This window comes from Engystomops pustulosus, chromosome 5 (genome assembly GCF_040894005.1).
Source record: "Engystomops pustulosus chromosome 5, aEngPut4.maternal, whole genome shotgun sequence".
Taxonomy (NCBI): Eukaryota; Metazoa; Chordata; class Amphibia; order Anura; family Leptodactylidae; genus Engystomops; species Engystomops pustulosus.
In genome coordinates, this window is record NC_092415.1 from 125,113,126 (window position 1) to 125,134,957 (window position 21,832).

At 46.2% G+C, this 21,832-nt stretch overlaps 1 protein-coding gene and 1 long non-coding RNA gene across 5 annotated transcripts in view; one reads left to right on the plus strand and one right to left on the minus strand.

The window, feature by feature from the left end:
* MOCOS (molybdenum cofactor sulfurase) overlaps nt 1-11,029 on the minus strand; it is a 551,645-nt gene extending 540,616 nt beyond the window's left edge. For 2 of the 4 annotated variants that reach the window (XM_072152958.1, XM_072152959.1), the window contains exon 1: nt 10,766-11,025. In XM_072152958.1, the coding sequence (XP_072009059.1) occupies nt 10,766-10,907 (142 nt within the window). In that variant the 5' untranslated portion in view covers nt 10,908-11,025. Of the gene's footprint in view, nt 1-10,765 lie in introns of all 4 variants that reach the window. The other 2 variants (XM_072152960.1, XM_072152961.1) reach the window with 2 other exon arrangements.
* LOC140133172 (uncharacterized) overlaps nt 9,333-21,832 on the plus strand; it is a 34,699-nt gene continuing 22,199 nt past the window's right edge. The window contains exons 1-2 of the long non-coding RNA XR_011855827.1: nt 9,333-9,539; nt 12,936-13,044. This is a non-coding gene — a long non-coding RNA (uncharacterized lncRNA). The remainder of the gene's footprint in view (nt 9,540-12,935; nt 13,045-21,832) is intronic.

Genomic DNA, 21,832 nt, shown 5'->3' on the forward strand with positions numbered 1-21,832 from the left:
TAATGTGCCTCACACAGCCCTCCACTAAGTAATGTGCCCCACACAGCCCTCCACTAAGTAATGTGCTCACACAGCCCTCCACTAAGTAATGTGCCCCACACAGCCCCCCAGTAAGAAAAGTGCCCCACACAGCCCCCCAGTAAGTAATGTGCCTCATACACAGCCCCCACCATTAAGTAATGTGCCCCACACAGCCCCCCAGTAAGAAAAGTGCCCCACACAGCCCCCCAGTAAGAAAAGTGCCCCACACAGCCCCCCAGTAAGAAAAAAGTGCCCCACACAGCCCCCCAGTAAGAAAAGTGCCTCACACACAGCCCCCCAGTAAGAAAAGTGCCTCACACACAGCCCCCCAGTAAGAAAAGTGCCTCACACACAGCCCCCCAGTAAGAAAAGTGCCTCACACACAGCCCCCCAGTAAGAAAAGTGCCTCACACACAGCCCCCCAGTAAGAAAAGTGCCTCACACACAGCCCCCCAGTAAGAAAAGTGCCTCACACACAGCCCCCCAGTAAGAAAAGTGCCTCACACACAGCCCCCCAGTAAGAAAAGTGCCTCACACACAGCCCCCCACTAAGAAAAGTGCCTCACACACAGCCCCCCACTAAGAAAAGTGCCTCACACACAGCCCCCCACTAAGAAAAGTGCCTCACACACAGCCCCCCACTAAGAAAAGTGCCTCACACACAGCCCCCCACTAAGAAAAGTGCCTCACACACAGCCCCCCACTAAGAAAAGTGCCTCACACACAGCCCCCCACTAAGTAATGTGCCTCACACACAGCCCCCCACTAAGTAATGTGCCTCACACACAGCCCCCCACTAAGTAATGTGCCTCACACACAGCCCCCCACTAAGTAATGTGCCTCACACACAGCCCCCCACTAAGTAATGTGCCTCACACACAGCCCCCCACTAAGTAATGTGCCTCACACACAGCCCCCCACTAAGTAATGTGCCTCACACACAGCCCCCCACTAAGTAATGTGCCTCACACACAGCCCCCCACTAAGTAATGTGCCTCACACACAGCCCCCCACTAAGTAATGTGCCTCACACACAGCCCCCCACTAAGTAATGTGCCTCACACACAGCCCCCCACTAAGTAATGTGCCTCACACACAGCCCCCCACTAAGTAATGTGCCTCACACACAGCCCCCCACTAAGTAATGTGCCTCACACACAGCCCCCCACTAAGTAATGTGCCTCACACTAACCCCCCTTATTCTCCCCCTTCCCTATCATGTCTCCCCCCTTACCTCACAGATGCAGCTCTCTCTCTCTCTGTGCACTGCTTTCCCCGGCAGGTCATGTGACCATGACATCATCACAGGTCCTTCAGACTCTGTGACTATTATTCACCGGAGGCTGAGCTGCTGGGGAAAGCAGTGACAGCAAACGTTCTCATCACGATCCGTGCAGGACACGGATCGTGTTGAGAGAGGGTAGGATGCCTGGGGAGATCCGGGGCACAGGCCAAAAGATCCGGGGCACGAGCACCGGATCTTTTGACCTAGCGACGCCCCTGACTACCAGCCTTTGGAGTCTAACCACTCCACTGCATCCTCCGGAGTATCAAAGTAATTCGCTTTCTCCTGGTATATAACATTGAGCTTGAGGAAAACAGGAGGGAGTATTGCAAATTGACCTTCTACAATCTCTTTTTTATGTCATGAAAATTTTTCCTTTTTGCTTGAGTTGCTTTAGAGTAGCCTGGAAAAACCATGATTTTAGCGTCGGCAATGGTTACATCCCCCCCTTTCCCTCAATCTTCTCAATATGCTGTCTCTATCTTTGGATATTACCAATTTTACCAAGAAATGTCTTGCTCTACCGCCCGGGGGTGAGGGTTTCCCCGGTAATCTGTGGGCCCTCTCTACACAAAATAAGGGGGACAGATGCTCTCCACCCACAACCTCCTTTATCCATTTTTCTATAAACTCCTGGGATCTTACACTTACCATCACTGAGTGATAGGAGCTAAAACCACCAATAACACTGAGCAAGATTGTAAAGTAAGGGGTAAAACATGATCTTTATTGTGTAACATCACTGGGGGTTGAAATTTGAGAACTTTCTTTGATGGAAAAACCCTTTTAAAGAGAGCTCTTACTACCCAAAACCTTGTGGGCTAAGAAACCCGGTTTTGCCATCTACAATTTAGTTTGCTCTATATAGAAGGTGCTATATCCTAATGGGCTAAAGGACCAGGTCCCTCTATCCACCAGGTCCTGCTATTTCTGATGGTGAAAATCCTGATCCTCAATGTAGAGACTGATCTACACCCCCACATAACATCCATGTCACCCTGCACCTCACATTACACCCATGTCACCCTGCACCTCACATTACACCCATGTCACCCTGCACCTCACATTACACCCATGTCATCCTGCACCCCACATTACATCCATGTCACCCTGCACCCCCACATTACATCCGTGTCATGCTACACCCCACCTTCTACTCTCCCTGCACCCCACCTTCTACTCTCCCTGCACCCCACCTTCTACTCTCCCTGCACCCCACCTCCCTGCACACCACCTCCTTCTCCTCTTCCTGCACACCACCTCCTTCTCTCGCTGCACACCACCTCCTTCTCTCGCTGCACACCACCTCCCTCTTTCCCTGCACCCCACCTCCATCTTTCCCTGCACACCACCTCCATCTTTCCCTGCACACCACCTCCTTCTCTCCCTTCACCCCACCTTCTCCTCTCCCTTCACCCCACCTTCTCCTCTCCCTTCACCCCACCTTCTCCTCTCCCTGCACCCCATCTTCTCTTCTCCCTGCACCACACCTCCTCCTATCCCTGCACCCCACCACCTCCTCCTTTCCCTGCACCCCAACTTCTCTTCTCCCTGCACCCCACCTTCTCCTCTCCCTGCACCCCACCACCTCCTCCTTTCCCTGCACCCCATCTTCTCTTCTCCCTGCACCACACCTCCTCCTATCCCTGCACCCCACCACCTCCTCCTTTCCCTGCACCCCACCTTCTCCTCTCCCTGCACCACACCTCCTCCTCTCCCTGCACCACACCTCCTCCTCTCCCTGCACCACACCTCCTCCTCTCCCTGCACCCCACCATTACTCTCCCTGCACCCCACCATTACTCTCCTCTATCCCTTAGGGCTGCAGCTTCTACCAGGGATCTCCATGGTTCCTGTGTAACGCTAGAGTTGCTCCTCCCACACAAGTCACATGGCGATGACGTCATTAAAGGTCCTTTAGACCTTGAGGAAATATCATCTACAGTAACTTCTCAGAGCAGACACTTTCCTCTGTATATACAATGTGCAGGAGATCAGCACAACCCAGCCTCTGCCCTGCCCTATATTTACACCACAACCAGGAGACCTGACACCTCCCAGAGAGCAAAGCTGGGGCGTCACTGCTATTTCCAGGACCTGTCAATAAAGGAAGCATTTCATTGGTTGGTTTGTTTGTTTGACTGACAGATATTCCTCACAAAATAAGTATTTTGTCACACAGAATGGCATTTTGTCTTACAGCAATGGATTTTGTAGCACAGAATATGAGTTTTGTCACACAGAATAAAATTCTGTCACACAGAACGGTATTTTGTAGTACAGAAGTAGCATTCTGTCACACAGAATGGAATTTTGTCACACAGAATGGTATTTTGTACAGAAGAAGAATTCTGTCACACAGAATAGAATTTTGTTACACAGAATGGTATTTTGTAGTACAGAAGTAGAATTCTGTCACGCAGAATGGTATTTTGTCAAACAGAATGGAATTTTGGAGCACAGAAGTAGAATTCTGTCACACAGAATAAAATTTCGTCACACAGAATGGTATTTTGTAGTACAGAACTATAATTCTGTCATACAGAATGGTATTTTGTCAAACAGAATGGTATTTTGTAGTACAGAACTAGAATTCTGTCATACAGAATGGTATTTTGTAGGACAGAAGTAGAATTCACACAGAATAACAATTGTGTTGCACAGAATGGCATTTTGTCTTACAGAAATAGATTTTGTCATACAGAATTGCATTTTGTAATACAGAAATTGAATTCTGTCACAGAATGGTATTTTGTCAAACAGAATGGTATTTTGTAGTACAGAAGTAGAATTTTGACACACAGAATGATATTTTGTCTCACAGAATGGCATTTTGAAGTACAGATATGTAATTTTGTCACACAATAAGAGTTTTGTCACACAGAATGGAATTTTGTAGTACAGAAATTTAGTTTTGAAAAAACTCTTACACAAAAGTCATTTTGTCAAAAAAAATTTATTCTGTGTCACAAAATAAAAAAATCTGTGTCACAGCACAAGTTTTGTGTCCACAAAAGTTAATTCTGTGTCACAAAATATGATCCTGTAAACACAAAATAATTTTTTGGCTCACATAATCTATTATGTAAGCACAAATTTAATTTGGTGTTCACTAAAAGTAGATCTGTATTTTTGTGTAAATGTAATGTATTTTGTCTTCAAGCTGAATATTTTGTGAACACAAAATTATTCTGTGCTTACAAAATGGATTCTGTGTCACAAAATGCACTGTGAACAAACGGCGCCCCATACTCTGGGGCCGACAATAATTTTAGCTTTCAGCTGTAGAGGGCTACAGTAATGTATAGAGGGCACTATATACAGGAGGCAGGCAGCCCCCCCACAAAGGTATTATATACAGCCAGCCCATCCCCCACAACCACTATATACAGAGAGTACCCACCCCCATAGGTACTATATACAGGCAGCTCCCCCACAAGTACTATATACAGGCAGGCAACCCCCCACACAGGTACTATAAACAGTGTGGCAGGGTAGCTGCCACTACAGTAGATTTTGGGTATAGGATGAGTATGTTGCTGGATGGATGTGGGAAAGCTGGGTGTTTTTGCCATTAATGAGGATTCATTTGCATCCAGCTGAAGTCCTGCATAACTACCTGGTGCAGACTTCCCACAATGGCTCCACCCTGGGGAAGAGACGGGCTACGTCAAAGGCCTGTGGAGCTGTGGCAGTGACCTGTTACTGTGAGTTTTTGGGGTGCCTGGCAGTAGGCCAGCACCTGGTGAGGTAGGGAACCTCGATGTATAGTTAGTGCCGGAGAGGCTTAGGCTTTATTTTTGCTGTTTTGTTTATTTTGTTTTTACTGCCGAATAAAACTGGCTGCGGTCAGTAATACCCAAGTCGCACAGTGTGGACAGTGAAGTTACTTGTGTGCTGGTGAATTGTGCCCGTCTACCCCAGGAGACGACGATCCCGGACCTAATCCCTTACAACAGGCAGACCCCTCATAGGTACTACAAACAGCCAGACCCCCACCCACCATATGTACTATATACAGACAGGCCTCCAACGCCCCAATAGGTACTATATATAGACAGCGTCCCCAGCTACTATGTACAGGCAGCCAGTCCCCGCTATAGGTAATATATACAGGCAGGCAGCCCCCCATCTGTACTATATACAGGCAGGCAGGCAGCCAGCCCCCCCATAGGTAATATATACAGGCAGGCAGCACCCCACACTTGTACCATAAACAGGCATCCCCTATCCCCCGTAGGTATTACATACAGGCAGACCCCCCCACCCAACCCTCCCATTGGTACTATATACAGACATAGTACCCTTAGGTACTATGTAGAGGCAGCCAGCCAGCACCCCCCCCCCCTTACCTATAGGTAATATATACAGGCAGGCAGCCCACACCGGTACTATATACAGACAGGCAGCCCCACACACAGGTACTATAAAAAGGCAGCCCCCACCCATCCCCATAGATACTACAAACAATAGGTGGTATATACAGTCAGCCCTCAACCCCCATGGGTACTACATAGAAGCAGCCCCCATCCCCCATAAGTACTATATACATGCAGCTCAACTTCCCACATAGGAACTAAATACAGACAGTCACCCACACCCCATAGGTACTGTATACAGGCAGGCAACCCTCCACAGGTACTATACACAGGCAGGCAGCCCCCCCATGCCCATAGCTACTATATTTAGGCAGGCAGTCTCCCTACCTCCCATAGGTACTATATACAGGCAACACCCCCACTTCCCATGGGTACTATATACAGGCTGCCCCCCACTCCCCATAGGCACTATATACAGGCAGTCGCCCCCCCCCCCCCCAGGTACTGTATACAGTCAGCCTACCCCAGGTACTATGTACAGGTAAAACCGCCTCCATAGGTAATATATACAGACAGCCCCCCTCCCCCCATAGGTACTATATACAGGCAGGCAGCCCCCCCCCCCAGATACTATGGACAGGAAAACCCCCTGTATAGGTACTATATATAGGCAGCCCCACCCCCTATAGCAGTGATGGCGAACCTTTTAGTGGCCGAGTGCCCAAAAAACAACCCAAACCCCCCTTATTAATCGCGAGGTGCCAACCAAAAACTAAAGCAGTAACTTATTGCTCCCTGTTCTGCAACAACTTTCAATCATATTGGCCTCCTGAGGACACCAACACAGTAGAAAGATTGAAAATTTACATCATTTAAAGGGGTATTCCCATTTCAGCAAATTAATGTTGTTTGTATTATAAAAAGTTATACACTTTTCGAATATACATTCTGTATCAATTCCTCACAGATTTCTAGATCTCTGCTTGCTGTTCTTCTATAGAAAGCTTCTATGTTTACTACAAGTCGACAGAAATCACCCATGGCCACACAGGTGCACAGCTCATTATAACACACAGCTCTGATTAGTCTCTGTGATTCTAATGAGCACTGCACCTGTGTGACCATGGCCAGATTTATGTCCACTGGAAATAAATGTAGAAGTTTTCTATAGAATGACAGCAAGCAGAGATCAAAAAATCTGTGAGGAATTGATACAGAAAGTATATTGGAAAATTGTACCCCCATAGGTAGTATATATAGGCAGGAAGCCCCCTACCCCCCATAGGTAGTATATATAGGCAGGCAGCCCCCTACCCCCCATAGGTAGTATATATAGGCAGGCAGCCCCCTACCCCCCATTTGGTACTATATACGGGCAGCCCACCCCATCCCCCATGGGTACTATATACAGGCAGCCCACCCCATCCCCCATGGGTACTAGATACAGGCAGCCCCCTCCCCCATAGGTACTCTATACAGGCAGCCCCTCCCCCATAAGTACTCTATACAGGCAGCCCCTCCCCCATAGGTACTCTCTACAGGCAGCCCAACTCCCCCCATGAGTACCAAATACAGACAGCCCCCCATAGATACTATATACAGGCAGGCAACCCTCCACAGGTACTATATACAGGCAGGCAGCCCCCCCAATCCCCATAGCTACTATATAAAGGCAGGCAGTCCCCCTACCCCCCATAGGTACCATATACAGGCAACATCCCCAATCCCCATGGGTACTATATACAGCCAGCCCAACCCCCATTGGTACTATATACAGGCTGGCCCCCCACTCCCCATAAGCACTATATACAGGCAGCCCCCCACCCGGTACTATATACAGTCAGCCTACCCCAGGTACTATGTACAGGCAAACCCCCTCTATGGGTACCATATACAGGCAGCCCCCCCCTTTAGGTACTATATACAGGCATCCCCCTCCCCCCAAAGATATTATATACAGGCAGGGAGCCCCCCCAGGTACTATGTATAGGCAAACCCTCCCCCCATAGGTACTATATACAGGCAGCACCCCTCCCCCCCATAGGTACTATATACAGGCAGCCTCCTCCCCCTATAATTACTATATACAGTCAGGCAGCCCCCTCCCCAGATACTATGGACAGGAGAACCCCCTGCCTAGGTACTATATATAGGCAGCCCCCCCTACTCCCATAGGTAATATTAACAGACAGCCCCCCACCCACCATTGGTACTATATACAGACAGCCCCCCACCCCCCATAGGAACTATATACAGGCTGCCCCCTCCCCCATAGGTAGTATATACAGGCAGCCCAACTCCCCCCATAAGTACTAAATACAGACAGACCCCCATAAGTACTATATACAGGCAGGCAACCCCCCACAGGTACTATATACAGGCAGGCATCCCCCTACCACCATAGGTATTATATACAGACAGCCCCCCTATCCCCCATAGGTACTATATACAGGCAGCCCCCTAAACCCCATAGGTAGTATATATAGGCAGGCGGCCCCCTACCCCCTGCATAGGTACTATATACAGGCAACACCCCCACTCCAAATGGATACTATATACAGGCAGCCCTCTCCATCCCCCATAGGTACTATATACAGGCAGCCCCTTCCCCTATAGGTACTATATAAGGCAGCCCCCTCCCCCATAGGTACTATATACATGCAGCCCCCTCCCCCATAGGTACTATATACATGCAGCCCCCTCCCCCATAGGTACTATATACATGCAGCCCAACTCCCCCCATAAGTACTAATTACAGACAGCCCCCCTATAGGTATTATATTCAGGCAGGAAACCCCCCCCCCCAGGTGCTATATACTGGCAGTCATCCTCCTACCCCCATAGGTAGTATATACAGACAGCCCCCCCCATCCCCAATAGGTACTATATACAGGCAGCCCCCCAACCGCCATAGGTAGTATATATAGGCAGGCAGCCCCCTACACCCATAGGTAGTATATATAGGCAAGCAGCCCCCTCCCCCATAGGTACTATAAACATGCAGTCCAACTCCCACCATAGGTACTAAATACAGACAACCCCCCCACCCCCTATATGTACTATATACAGGCAGGCTAATCCCCACAGGTACTATATACAGGCAGGCCCCATCACCCCTCCTAATGCATTGAACACTGACCCATTGTATTTGATGTTTTTATATTAGACATGTCATGTCATTGTTAAACTAGTAAGGCAAGCATATGTGTCTTTCAAAACCTGTTATGTAAGCATTTCCATCCTCCCAAAATCTTATGTCCTCCTCCCACATGCTCCTGTGTCCTAAAACTCCAGTGCCCTCTATCCTCCTCCAGGCTCCACAGTGTTCCTCCTCCAGGCTCCTCTGTTCTCCTCCAGCCTCCCCTGTCCTCCTCCCCCAGCCTCCCCTGTCCTCCTCCCCCAGGCTCCCCTGTCCTCCTCCCCCAGGCTCCCCTGTCCTCCTCCCCCAGGCTCCCCTGTCCTCCTCCCCCAGGCTCCCCTGTCCTCCTCCCCCAGGCTCCCCTGTCCTCCTCCCCCAGGCTCCCCTGTCCTCCTCCCCCAGGCTCCCCTGTCCTCCTCCCCCAGGCTCCCCTGTCCTCCTCCCCCAGCCTCCCCTGTTCTCCTCCCCCAGCCTCCCCTGTTCTCCTCCCCCAGCCTCCCCTGTTCTCCTTCCCCAGCCTCCCCTGTTCTCCTTCCCCAGCCTCCCCTGTTCACCTCCCCTAGAATCCTCTGCTTCCCCCCTCCAGACTCTTTTGTCCGCCCCTTCTAGACGACTCTGTTCTGCTCGTCCAGACCCATCTGTCCTTCTCTACTGGGGTTGTCTGTTTTCCTTCTCCAAATGCCTTTGTCCTCATCCTCCTCCACCAAACCACCCTATATTCCTCTTCCATTCATACAAAACGTAGGAAAGTGTGATATCGTTTGGACATATAATGGTGAGTTACAGGTTAAATATGTTCACCTTGTTAAGATGTGATAGGGCACAACAGCAAGATGCACTTCCTCCTCCATACAACCCTGTACTCCACTAGACCACTCTAGGCCCCACTGTAGTAATCCTGGGGCACCCACAACATGAAGGGAAGGGAGATGAAGGGGGCGCCCACACTAATAGGGGAAGATGAAGGGGCCGCCTACACCATGAGGGGTAGATGAAGAAGCTGCCCACACCATGAGAAGAAGATTACTGGGCATCCACACCATGAGGAGAAGATGACAGGGGTGCCCACAACATGGAGGGAGGGGGAGATGACATGATATGCTTAAATTGCATTTTGAAATGCATTTCAAGCGTTCTGGAGTTACTCCTCCCAGAACGCATATGTGTTTAGACCTAATGTGGAAAGTGCGGCACCGCACTTTCCACATTGGGTGAATAAACACCTAACCTTTTCCAGGACTGCTGCCCCAAGGCAGCAGTTCACTGATTTATCAGTTGTAAACAGCATATTTTTTTTGCAACTTTTTACAGTCAGCAAGTTGCGTAGGGCTATACTCTTGACTTGACAGATAGTAGCACTAACCGACTGGCTGCACCAGTTTTCTGTTCTTTGCACTGCAAAGAATGTGCAAAGTACTTGCACACGTATGTATGAAGTATCTGCGGCAGTTTTGTGGTGCAGCTGCATAAAGAAGTGTTCTGGCGCCATTTTGGACTGTGCGCAACATTTATTACATAGACATCTGAAAAAATGAATGTGTGAACGCACAAAAGAAAAAAAAACCTGTTGAACTCAGCTTAAGCACAACCGACACCTGCACAGTGTGCCAAATTACTGAAGACGGTGCCCCAGTCTTCAATAATCTAGCACATTCCTTGACACAATCCTTGACATTAGTATGGATAAATCTTTCCCATTTTGGTAACTAGCGCAAGGCCAAATTTATTAACTGCAAATTAAAAAAAAATTAAAAAACACTGCAGAGCAAAAGAACACTGCTGACAGATAGCCACTTCAGTAAATCTAGCACGCAGCCTAAAAACTGTCGGAAGGGGCCTGCCTCATAATAAATATCCCCCATAGACTAACTGGGTGCTATTATAACTGTGAAACATGATTAAGGGGTAAATACATGCACCCAGGATTATAACAGATTGCTGTGATCTCAATTTACCCTGGAATAAGCTTTTACACCAGAACAAAGGAGATCATAGATTTACCTGCAATCCTGCTAAACTCTTTTTTCCTTATTTCTTGAATGGTGCCACCGTACCCATAGTCAGATGATTTGTTGAGAAACTTCAGAAAATGAGAGAAAGCAATCTGGTCTTCGAGAGCCATGGTTGTCTTCTCTCGTTCCATATCTGCAGCAACCTCTGTCAATAACTAACAACAAACTTTACTATAACGAACGTGTGCTGCAGAAACAGGAAGAAGAGAAAACTCTGGGAGGGAGGGATCTGCAGCTGACAGGATCACATGAACACACGCACAGACTTTTTACGTCACAAGACAGCATATGACTGTATGGAGGAAACATGATGGACACGTGATGTCATTGTCAAACTAGAAAGGCAAGCAGTGAATCAACAAGAAACAATGTAGTATACAGAGGCGCAGGTGTCTTTGAAAACCTGTTTTCTGTCTTCCCCAAACACTTATATCCTCTCCAGGCTCCTCTCCAAGTTCCACTGTAGTAGTACTCCTGCTCCATTTTCCTGTGTCCAACTCCTTGCTCCTCTGAACTCTTCTTCCAGACTCCTCTATCTAGTGATGGGAAGTTCCGCTGTTCTTGGTGAGCTGGCTCATTAGGCAACGCTTACTGAAAAGAGCGGCTCCCTATTAGGGTAAATTCACATGGCCGTCTGTGGGGACGTCCCCATAGACGGCAATAGCATGTGTGGCACCGATCCGGGCCGCACACCGCAAAAAGATAGAGCTTGCTCTATCTTTCGGCGAGTGTGAGGCAGTGTGCCGCTGTTTTCTATGTAGGGAGGAGGGATCACCTCCTCTCCAGCACACGCCGTGCGGGTATACCACGTGAGAGACGGTGAGAGATATATTTCTCTCCAGGCGCCATTTTTGTTCACCCAGCCGCCATCTTGTTTTAGCCAGGGGTCATGTTGTCCACTGTCCAGCCATGTCATGATTAAAACATCATAATACGACAGACAGTCATGTACATAGACCAGATGCCACAGGAATAATTTGTGATAATTTGTTTGGATTTTGTTAAACCATGAACTGTGTGGTATTTTTTATCATTTTCTATTATTCAGTTGATTGGGTGCCAACGGTGTTATTTATAATAACTATCTATTGTGACATGTCTTTAGTCTGCTGATTTGTGTTGGTTGCTTAGCAGGTATTCTTTGGCTGTCTCGCTATTTATCGTGAGCTCTAATATACATGGTCCCAGGGGTGGACTGGCCATTGTACCCACCGGGAATTTTCCCGGTGGGCCGGTCCGGAGCTTGTGCGGGGCCGGTCCGCACTCCCTCCCTACAACTTTTCATCTAATCTATAGTACCTGCATCGTACGATGCAGGTACTATTGATTAGTACACAGACGACTGATAGAATGGGGTGGGGGGGCATTATTGTATATCTAGGACTAGCAGGGGGCATTAATTCTACATCTGGGGCTGGCAAGGGGCATCAATTATATGGTGGGGGGATTATTGTATATCTGGAGCTGGCAGGGGGCATTAATTATATGTCGGGGGGCATTATTCTATATCTTGGACTGGCGGGGGCATTATATGTCTGGGGCGGGGGGGCATTATTCTATGTCTGGGGCAGGCTGGGGCCATTATTCTATGTCTGGTGTAGCCTGGGGGTATTAATTCTATGTCTGGGGCAGGCTGGGGCCATTAATTCTATGTCGGGGCGGGCTGGGGCCATTAGTTCTATGTCTGGGGCAGGCTGGGGCCATTAATTCTATGTCTGGGGCAGGCTGGGGCCATTAATTCTATGTCTGGGGCAGGCTGGGGCCATTAATTCTATGTCTGGGGCAGGCTGGGGCCATTAATTCTATGTCTGGGGCAGGCTGGGGCCATTAATTCTATGTCTGGGGCAGGCTGGGGCCATTAATTCTATGTCTGGGGCAGGCTGGGGCCATTAATTCTATGTCTGGGGTAGGCTGGGGCCATTAATTCTATGTCTGGGGCGGGCTGGGGGCATAAATTCTATGTCTGGAGGTTAAAGGAGAGAAAGAAGAAATACATTATCCTTCCCATTACAGTGTGTTACATTATGGGGCACTATTTGTGTGGTACTAATATTGTAGGGGGCTCTATTAGAGTATTTGGGGCACAGTATTGGTGGTAGCAGAAGAAGGGACAATGGGAAAGTGCAGAACATAAGACGTCTGTGTGGTAAACTCTGCAGGAAAGCTGTGTACCTGGAGGAAGAGACAAGGTGATGGTGGAATTAATGGAGAAGATGAGGAACGAGTACAATCAGAGGACACGTCACCTGATGTCACTGGATGCAATAGGTGAGGATCTCTCATGTGTTTTCTGTAGCTGTATATGATAAATACAGATTTTTTGCATGTTCGCTTCTGTGTATATATGTAGTATTTTAGTAGTTATATTCTTGTACATAGGGGGCAGTATTATAGTAGTTATATTCTTGTACATAGGGGGCAGTATTATAGTAGTTATATTCTTGTACATAGGGGGCAGTATTATAGTAGTTATATTATTGTACACAGGGGGCAGTATTATAGTAGTTATATTCTTGTACATAGGAGGCAGTATTATAGTAGTTATATTCTTGTACATACGGAGCAGTATTATAGTAGTAATATTCCTGTACATAGGGGGCAGTATTATAGTAGTTATATTCCTGTACATAGGAGAAAGGTATATAAGGCTTACCGGGTCGTGTGTTTGCATCATTTACTGATCGACAGGTCACATTCTTTGCACATTAGATTCACTCACTAGTAAAAGATGTTCTTGTTTTGCGTTAAAGGAAACCTACCACTTGAAGTGGCAGGTTTCCGATGGCAATACCGGGCACCAGCTCAGGGTGAGCTGGTGCCGGAGCTTATTTTAGTTAGTGTTTTAAACCGCGGTATCGCGGTTTAAAACACTTTTTAAACTTTATAGCCGGCGCAGGCAGGTACGCGCTCGGCGCTTACCATGCGCGCGGCTCTCATTCACTTCCTATGTAGCCGCGCGCATGGTAAGCGCCGAGTGCGTACCTGCCTGCGCCGGCTATAAAGTTTAAAAAGTGTTTTAAACCGCGATACCGCGGTTTAAAACACTAACTAAAATAAGCTCCGGCACCAGCTCACCCTGAGCTGGTGCCCGGTATTGCCATCGGAAACCTGCCACTTCAAGTGGTAGGTTTCCTTTAAGGCCATCTACCAACAATTTGTCTGTTATAACCCCACCCACATTATCTGACCACACCCACTTGTTTTGACTCCACCCATAAAATGGGGCCACTTTTACAGTTTTTTCCAGGGCCATTTTAAATCCCCAGTCCGCCCCTGTATGGTCCCCTAACTTGGTCCTTAACCCCTTAAGGACGCAGCCTGTTTGTATGTTAGAGGGGTTATCCGGCTGTTAAAAATTACTGAAGGCCGGGCTGGGGTGGGCTACTTAAACATAATAAACATGTACTTACCATGTCCGACGCTGCCGATTTGTTTGTTTACAGTGGCCGGCTCCTCCCATCCGTCCCTATCTCTTAGCGTTGTAAGTGCTCTGAGATGGTGTCGGATGGGAGCTTCCAGCCAGAAGCTCTCTGTATGCCCCTGTATACAAACCGGCGCACCGAGGAGACGGACCGCAGTGTTGGACATCGGCAGCCCCGGACAAGGTAAGTAGATGTTTAACTAGCCCACCCCAGTCTGGCTCTCAGTATTTTTTAACACCCGGATGACCCCTTTAAGGCTCGGTCCTTTTTTTTAGAAGTTTGACCAGTGTCTTTTCCTGTGGTAATAACTTTTCAACGCTTTAAGATATCCCTGTGATTTTGAGATTTGTTTTCTCGTGAGATATTGTAGTTTAGGTTAGTAGTATCATTTCAGTGATCTGTTGCTTTTTGGGGGGCTAAAAATTACAAAAAAAATGTGAATTTTCAAATGTTAGACTTTTTAGACAAAAAGTCACACCACAATTTTTTTTTTTTTGGTAGAAACCTATTGCCATTGGTTTTCATTTTATTTCCATTATTTGTTTTACGTTTCCATTTTTTTAACGGATGTGAGAAGTTTTAATAGCAACTTCTCAGATTTTCCTGAAATTTGAAAAATGCTAAATTTATGGTGATCAATTCAGTTTTGAAGTGCTCTATAAAGGCTTTTGTACTATATACCCCCACAAGTAACATCATTTTATGAACTTAACATCTCAACCTATTCAAATCAGCATTTAGGAAGTCTGTTAACCCTTTTATTATTTTTCCAAAAGCAAACAAAAATGGATTTGAAATTCTGAAATTTCAATTTTTGATTACAATTTTTCTCATTTAGCCCTAAAATGGACACATTCAGGAGAAATTTGAGGTAAATATACATCCCAATGCTTCTTCCCATTACGGCAATACCAGACATGTGGATGTCAACTGCTGCTTTGTCGCACAGCGATGTCCAGAACAGAGTTCGTACTATTGCGTTTTTGGAAGGCCAATTTGGCTGCAAATATCACCATTTTGGAAACTAGACCCCTCAAGGAATTTATCTGAGGTTGTGGTGAGCATTTTAACTCCCAACATGCTGGCCAAAATCTAATGTAAAGTAAATGGTGCAGAGTAAAAAATGCGTTTTTATCTCAAAAATGTAATTTTACTGCCTAATGCCCAACCCATGTCACTTTAGACAAGCACCCCAAAAATCATTCTGCGAGTTGTCCCGAGTACAGAAATACCACACATGTGCCAATAATTGAGTGGCTGGGCACACAGCAGGGCTGAGAAGGGATGGAGTAAGATTTTGCTTTTGGAGCACCCTTTTCACTAGAATGTTATTGGGGTGCCCCTGAGGTACCAGTGCAATAGAAAACCCCCAAGAAGAGCCGCGTGAAGACGGGAGCCGCGCGCCGAGGGAGGAGCTGCCTGCAGGTGAGTATGATTTTTATGATTTTTCATGTAATTTCATTAATTATATGTGGCTAAAAAGGGGGAGTAAGGAGGCGTTTTGTTATACTGGGGGGAGGGGAGGTACTGTATATACTATATGTGGCCATGATTGTGTTATACTGGGGGGAGGGGAGGTACTGTATATACTATATCTGGCCATGATTGTGTTATACTGGGGGGGGGGTACTGTATATACTATATGTGGCCATGATTGTGTTATACTGGGGGGAGGGGAGGTACTGTATATACTATATGTGCCATGATTGTGTTATACTGGGGAGGTACTGTATATACTATATGTGGCCATGATTGTGTTATACTGGGGGGAGGGGAGGTACTGTATATACTATATGTGCCATGATTGTGTTATACTGGGGGTACTGTATATACTATATGTGGCCATGATTGTGTTATACTGGGGGGGTACTGTATATACTATATGTGGCCATAATTGTTATATACTGGGGGGGTGCTGTATATACTATATGTGGCCATGATTGTGTTATACTGGGGGGGGTACTGAATATACTATATGTGGCCATAATTGTTGTATACTGGGGGGTATGCTGTATATATTATATGGGGCTATAATTGTTGTATACCGGGGGGGGGGGGTTGCTGTATAAATTATATGGGGCTGTAATTGTTGTATACTGGGGTGGTGCTGTATATATCATATGGGGCTATAATTGTTTTATACTGGGGGGGTGTATATATTATATGGGACTGTAATTATTTTATACTGGGGGGGGGGTGTTGTATATATTATATGGGGCCAGATTTCAGCTGGGGGTATACAGTATATTACTAAGCTGGGGCTGTGTATGGGATACAGTATATTACTAAGCTGGGGGGCTCTATATGGGATACAGTATATCACTAAGCTGGGGGGGGGCTGTATATGGGGTACAGTATATTACTAAGCTGGGGGGGCTGTATATGGGATACATATATTACTAAGCTGGTGGTGCTGTATATGTTGGGCAAGATTTTATTTAAGCTGTAGGGGATCTGTATATGGGAGCTGTGTATAATTTAATTGGGGGGCTGAATAAATAGGCAGGACTATATAAAAATAAATTTTATATAGTATATATTCATTTGGGGGCGCTATATATTCACATTGGTCAGGGGAGCACTCTATGTAAAATCATGTAACATAATAACAGGGTGGGATATATTAGTTATAGGATACCATAGATTACTTTGCATCATGTAAACCAAATGTTGGGGGGGGGCTGTATTAATGAATTGGGGGTGTTGTGTATTGATGTGCTGTACCTGCTATAATTCCAGTAGAATATATATATATATAATGAAGGGGTGTTTTATATGTGTGGAGCGTGTGTGGTCAGTTGTGTTGTGAGGAGTATATATTATTTAGGAGCACAGTGTTGTTATCCAGGAGACTTTATACAGTAAGTGACTTTGGTATTTTTAGGGACGCCAGTTGGAGATGCTGCATGGAGCTGAAGATATCTGGCCGTGAATTCAGCCGTGATACGTCATGGATTGGAGAACCCGGAATAAAGTCCTCCTGATGGAAGAGATTGTCATCCATAAGGTACCAGATGCCACCAATGACTCTCAGAACCTGTAGTCAGTCACACAGTGTCAGTGATCCTGTCTGTGGGGATGTTAATTGTTAGTAAAGTTTTCAGCATTTAATTAACGGGGGGGGGGGGGGCAGCAAAACACTTGCCTCAGGCAGCAAATATGCTAGAATCCGCCCTGGCTCAGGCCATCTCTCTTACTGTGGGCTGCATCAGACCTGCTCTGTGCTCAACAGTACTGCCTAGAGCAGTGATGGCAAACCTTTTAGAGACCGAGTGCCCAAACTACGACAAAGACCCGCTTATTTATTGCAAAGTGCCAACACAGAAATTTCATTTGTGATTTATACTCCCTGCTCTGTCACAGTTTTCATTGATACCAGCTCCTGAGGACACCAATAAAGCAGAAAATAGTCCTAGGTAGAGCTGTCACTTTAAAATACTTCTGTGCACAGCAAGTCCTGGGCTGTCTAGGACTGCAGAAAGATACCTGGAGTCATCTCTGGTGATGGCCTGAGTGCCCACAGAAAGGGCTCTGAGTGCCACCTCTGGCACCAGTGCCATAGGTTAGCCATCACTGGCCTAGAGACACAGTAGCAGGTCAGTGCCTGCCCCTCCACACCCTCCCCCTGCATCAGCCAGCACCGAGTAAAGATAAGTGCAACCAAAGGGAGCAGGCAGGAGCTGCTCTGTGTGTATTACACAGGAAGCAGGCAGACAGCTTTGGGACACTAAACAACTATAGGTGCCTATTGTTTAGTGTCCCAAACTGCCCTGTATGGCACATGTCTGTGGCCACATATATACTGCCCTTGGCACAGATCTCTTGTCACTGTGCCATGCTGCCAGTGACCCTCACTGACAGCAGGGCACAGGTGCCGAGAGCCCTGGACCAAGGGAAGTGTGTGTATATATATATATGTGTGTGTGTGTGTGTGGCCACAGACATGTGTCATAGGTGGTGGTTTTATGGTAAATTCACCCGCCTGATTCCATGTAGACTTGCTGCTCTGTGCACCCACCCTCCACCCTACAACATACACTTTAACCTATACACCCCCTGCCGAATTAAAAAATCCTTCATATTGCCCCATGGTTGGGGGTAGTGCTCCTCACTGGATGGGGGTAGTGCTCCTCACTGGATGGGGGTAGTGCTCCTCACTGGATGGGGGTAGTGCTCCTCACTGGATGGGGGTAGTGTTCCTCACTGGATGGGGGTAGTGTTCCTCACTGGAGTGGGGTAGTGATCCTCACTGGAGGGGGGTAGTATTCTCAGGTGTATTTGTTCCTGCTTTGTGATATAAATAGTAATGTTGGTCTTTCTTTAGTAGTCTGTTTATTATCAGTATGGTGGTATTTATCTTGTTGTACTGGTAATGGTTATCATGTAGCAGTATTATATGTCCCTTATAGAGTGGTATGGTGTGATTTTAGGCTAAATAGACGTGCAATATAAACCCCAAAACAGTGTCCCCGTTTTTGGAAAGGGCACACCTCAAAGAATTGATCAAGGGTTGTATGAGGATTTTAACCCCTGAGATGCTGGCCCAAATGTAATACAAAGTGAATGGGTCGCCCTGGTTTGTCGGGGCATGTGTCACACTGGTATATGGATTCCCTCCTTATGCCCCTTTTGTGGCAAACCCTGCACCTTTTTTCATTCCTGTTGGGGAACTTCTCCTGGAAAGTGCTGCCCTGGTACAATGCGTGATGAGGCCTCGCTTCCAGACATACTAGCACTCCCCCCTTCCTGGTCTCTAAAAATCAACTTCTTGACTACCACCTCTTGAAATTCCAGTAAAGTTCCCTTCTGGCCAACACATCGATGTAACACGTACGCATTATACAATGCCATCCGCATGATGAGCACGGCCAACTTCTTGTACCACACCCTTAATTTCCGCATGGCATTGTATGGCTGAAGCACCTGCTCCGACAAATCCACCCCTCCCATGTACTTATTGTAATCCAAAATACAGTCTGGCTTGGGGGTTTCTGCACTGGTACCTCGTGCATGGGCAGGGTTGGTGCTGTGCCCATGTATTGTTGTTAGTACAAGGACTTCCCTCTTGTCCTTGTACCTAACACACAATACTGAGTCACTGCTTAGTGCCCGGCTCTCGTGCCTTCTGAGCTTTTCCCCAAGCAGCGACTTTGGGAGCACTAGGAAGGGGGGGGTGGCATTCAGGGAGCACTATCTTAGAGTCCTTCCCTTCATATACCCTGAACCTAAAAGTGTACCCTGATGCACTCTTACACAGCTTATACATCTTCACTAGCACTTCATTAGCAGAAGCAAACCCAAATTACTTTAGTAGTAGACCCACCGTAATACATATCCTCAGCCACAGGCCCCTGCTGATATAGGCAATAAGGGTTATCTTCCATTAAATATAACTCCTGAGCCCAGGTGTGAACTCCCTTGGATCGCATATCTTTATTGTGCTGGACTTATTGTGCTTAACAATTTGCTTGCACATACTGAACTGAGCACAAACTCTTGACTGGGGGCTATCACTATGACCCGTTTCGGGGCGTGCAAAAAAGATGGTAAAGACAGTAATGTAAATACCCCAGCTAAACAAAGTGGGGAGGCTTTTGTAACAATCTTGGAGGTGGCTGCAAGATTGGAGAAGTTTGCCTGGGAGGGGGCCAGTTCATTTAAAACCAAAGCATCAAAAAGGATGATGGAGGTGCAATCCTCAGCGGAGGAGTCAGAGGAAGAGTTGCAAGAACAAAATGTGCACTCTCTGCCCCAACATCAAAAGAAAACCAACAAAACTCTTTTGCAAACAAAACCAATCCAAAAAGAAGTTAGTGCTCCACTCCAATATGCAAATCAATCTGAATTTGATCCACAGAACAGTCTCACCAGCTTTTGAAATTGTTAAAAATAGAGGAGTTCCTCGGTAATTCCTCCTGGCTTTCTGCGTTTTTCCTGCAGTAGTCTCGACAGTGGACCTCGTTCCACGAAGAGCCTGTGCTGGAAATTTAGTACAGATAGTGCGGAATACCCGGGTAAACAAGTAAAAAATATTTTATTATCTTATACTCACAAAAGTACGTTTATAAAAGCGTGCATCACATAAAAGTCCATACGGATGCCAAACAGCTTGCCCGACCTAGGTTTCCCCCACTCTGGCTTCTTCCGGGGCCTGATGTCTGACACAATGTCCGGGGTCCAAATCCCAAGGTTGCACGTATTGGTTGCAAATTACTTTGAATAAAATCGCATATACATTCTACATATCAAAGATTCCATAACAACATAAACTCTATCTCCCTAAGGTAACCATGATGAGTATGCCTTTCTGGCTTTTTCCGGGGCTAGATGTCTGACGCAATGTCCAGGGTTTAAATCCCAAGGTTGCTCGTATTGGTTTCAGATTATGTTGAATAAAATTGCATATACATTCTACATATCAAAGATTAAAAACATATACATTATGCATATTACCTATACAAACAAATATGTAGATAATTCACTCAACAATATTGCACTTGAACAGATGACAATTCTTTCTCCCTAAGGAAGATTTATTAAATAAACCCAAAACCTCACATATGGAGGTACAAAGAAGTTGCTCCACAGAAATTTTCTTATTGTATTCTAATAGGGACATTCATTCTAAAAAACGTTTTAATTAGAAGTCAATATTTAAGCCTTGGGGACATAAGGTTCCTAGTTAATATATCCAGAAACTTTCTCAGGTATTCAGCTTTTTATTCAAATCTTCCCCCCTCCAGTCCATTTTAACCTCTAACCCGAAGAAACGCAGCCCCTTTGGGTTTTTTTTATGTTTATCATGAAAGTGGGCAGAAAGACTATGGGGCAGATTTATCAAGCAGTCTGAAAGTCAGAATATTTCCAGTTGCCCATGGCAACCAATCACAGCTCAGCTTTCATTTCACCAGTGCTCATGAATATTTTAAAGGGGAGCTGTGATTGGTTGCCATGGGCAACTGGAAATATTCTGACTTTCAGACTGCTTGATAAATCTGCCCCTATGTGTTTTTAAACCTTTCTTTATATTCCTTATATGTTCACCTAACCTTAAAAGTGGGCAGAAAGACTATTACAGTTAATATAATTCTTGATTTTAAATGGGCCAGATTCTTTATTCCCTACAAACTCTTTTACTACCCCTTTATCCATCCAATCCCTGTATTTACAACCTTGATAGTTCTTACAACTGTAAAAGCCTTGTGTCATAATGCTTACCTTCCTTTCTTCTCTTACATGACTTGAGGTGATTAGATACTTAATATTATTAGCTTTCTTGAACACAATCATGGGTTTATCACCAACTATGGTTTTTAAAGTCGGGTCATTCCTAATAAGATGCTAGTGCTTTTCTATGATTTTTTTTAACCCCTAATGCCTCTTTACTGTAATGGCTGACAAAAATTGGATCCATTGGATTCCTCTCTTTTTTATTGTCCTTTCTTTTTTCAGTTCCATCGCCCTCCGTAACCTCCTTAAAGGCGCTATTTAAAACTCTCTCTGTGTAGTTCCTTTCTTTAAATCTGTCCATTACTGTTCTTGCCTGAGAGACAAAATCCCATTCCTTACTGCAGTTCTTTTGAATTCTGTTAAGTTGTCCTTTAGGGATATTCTCAATCCAAGGACGGTGGTGA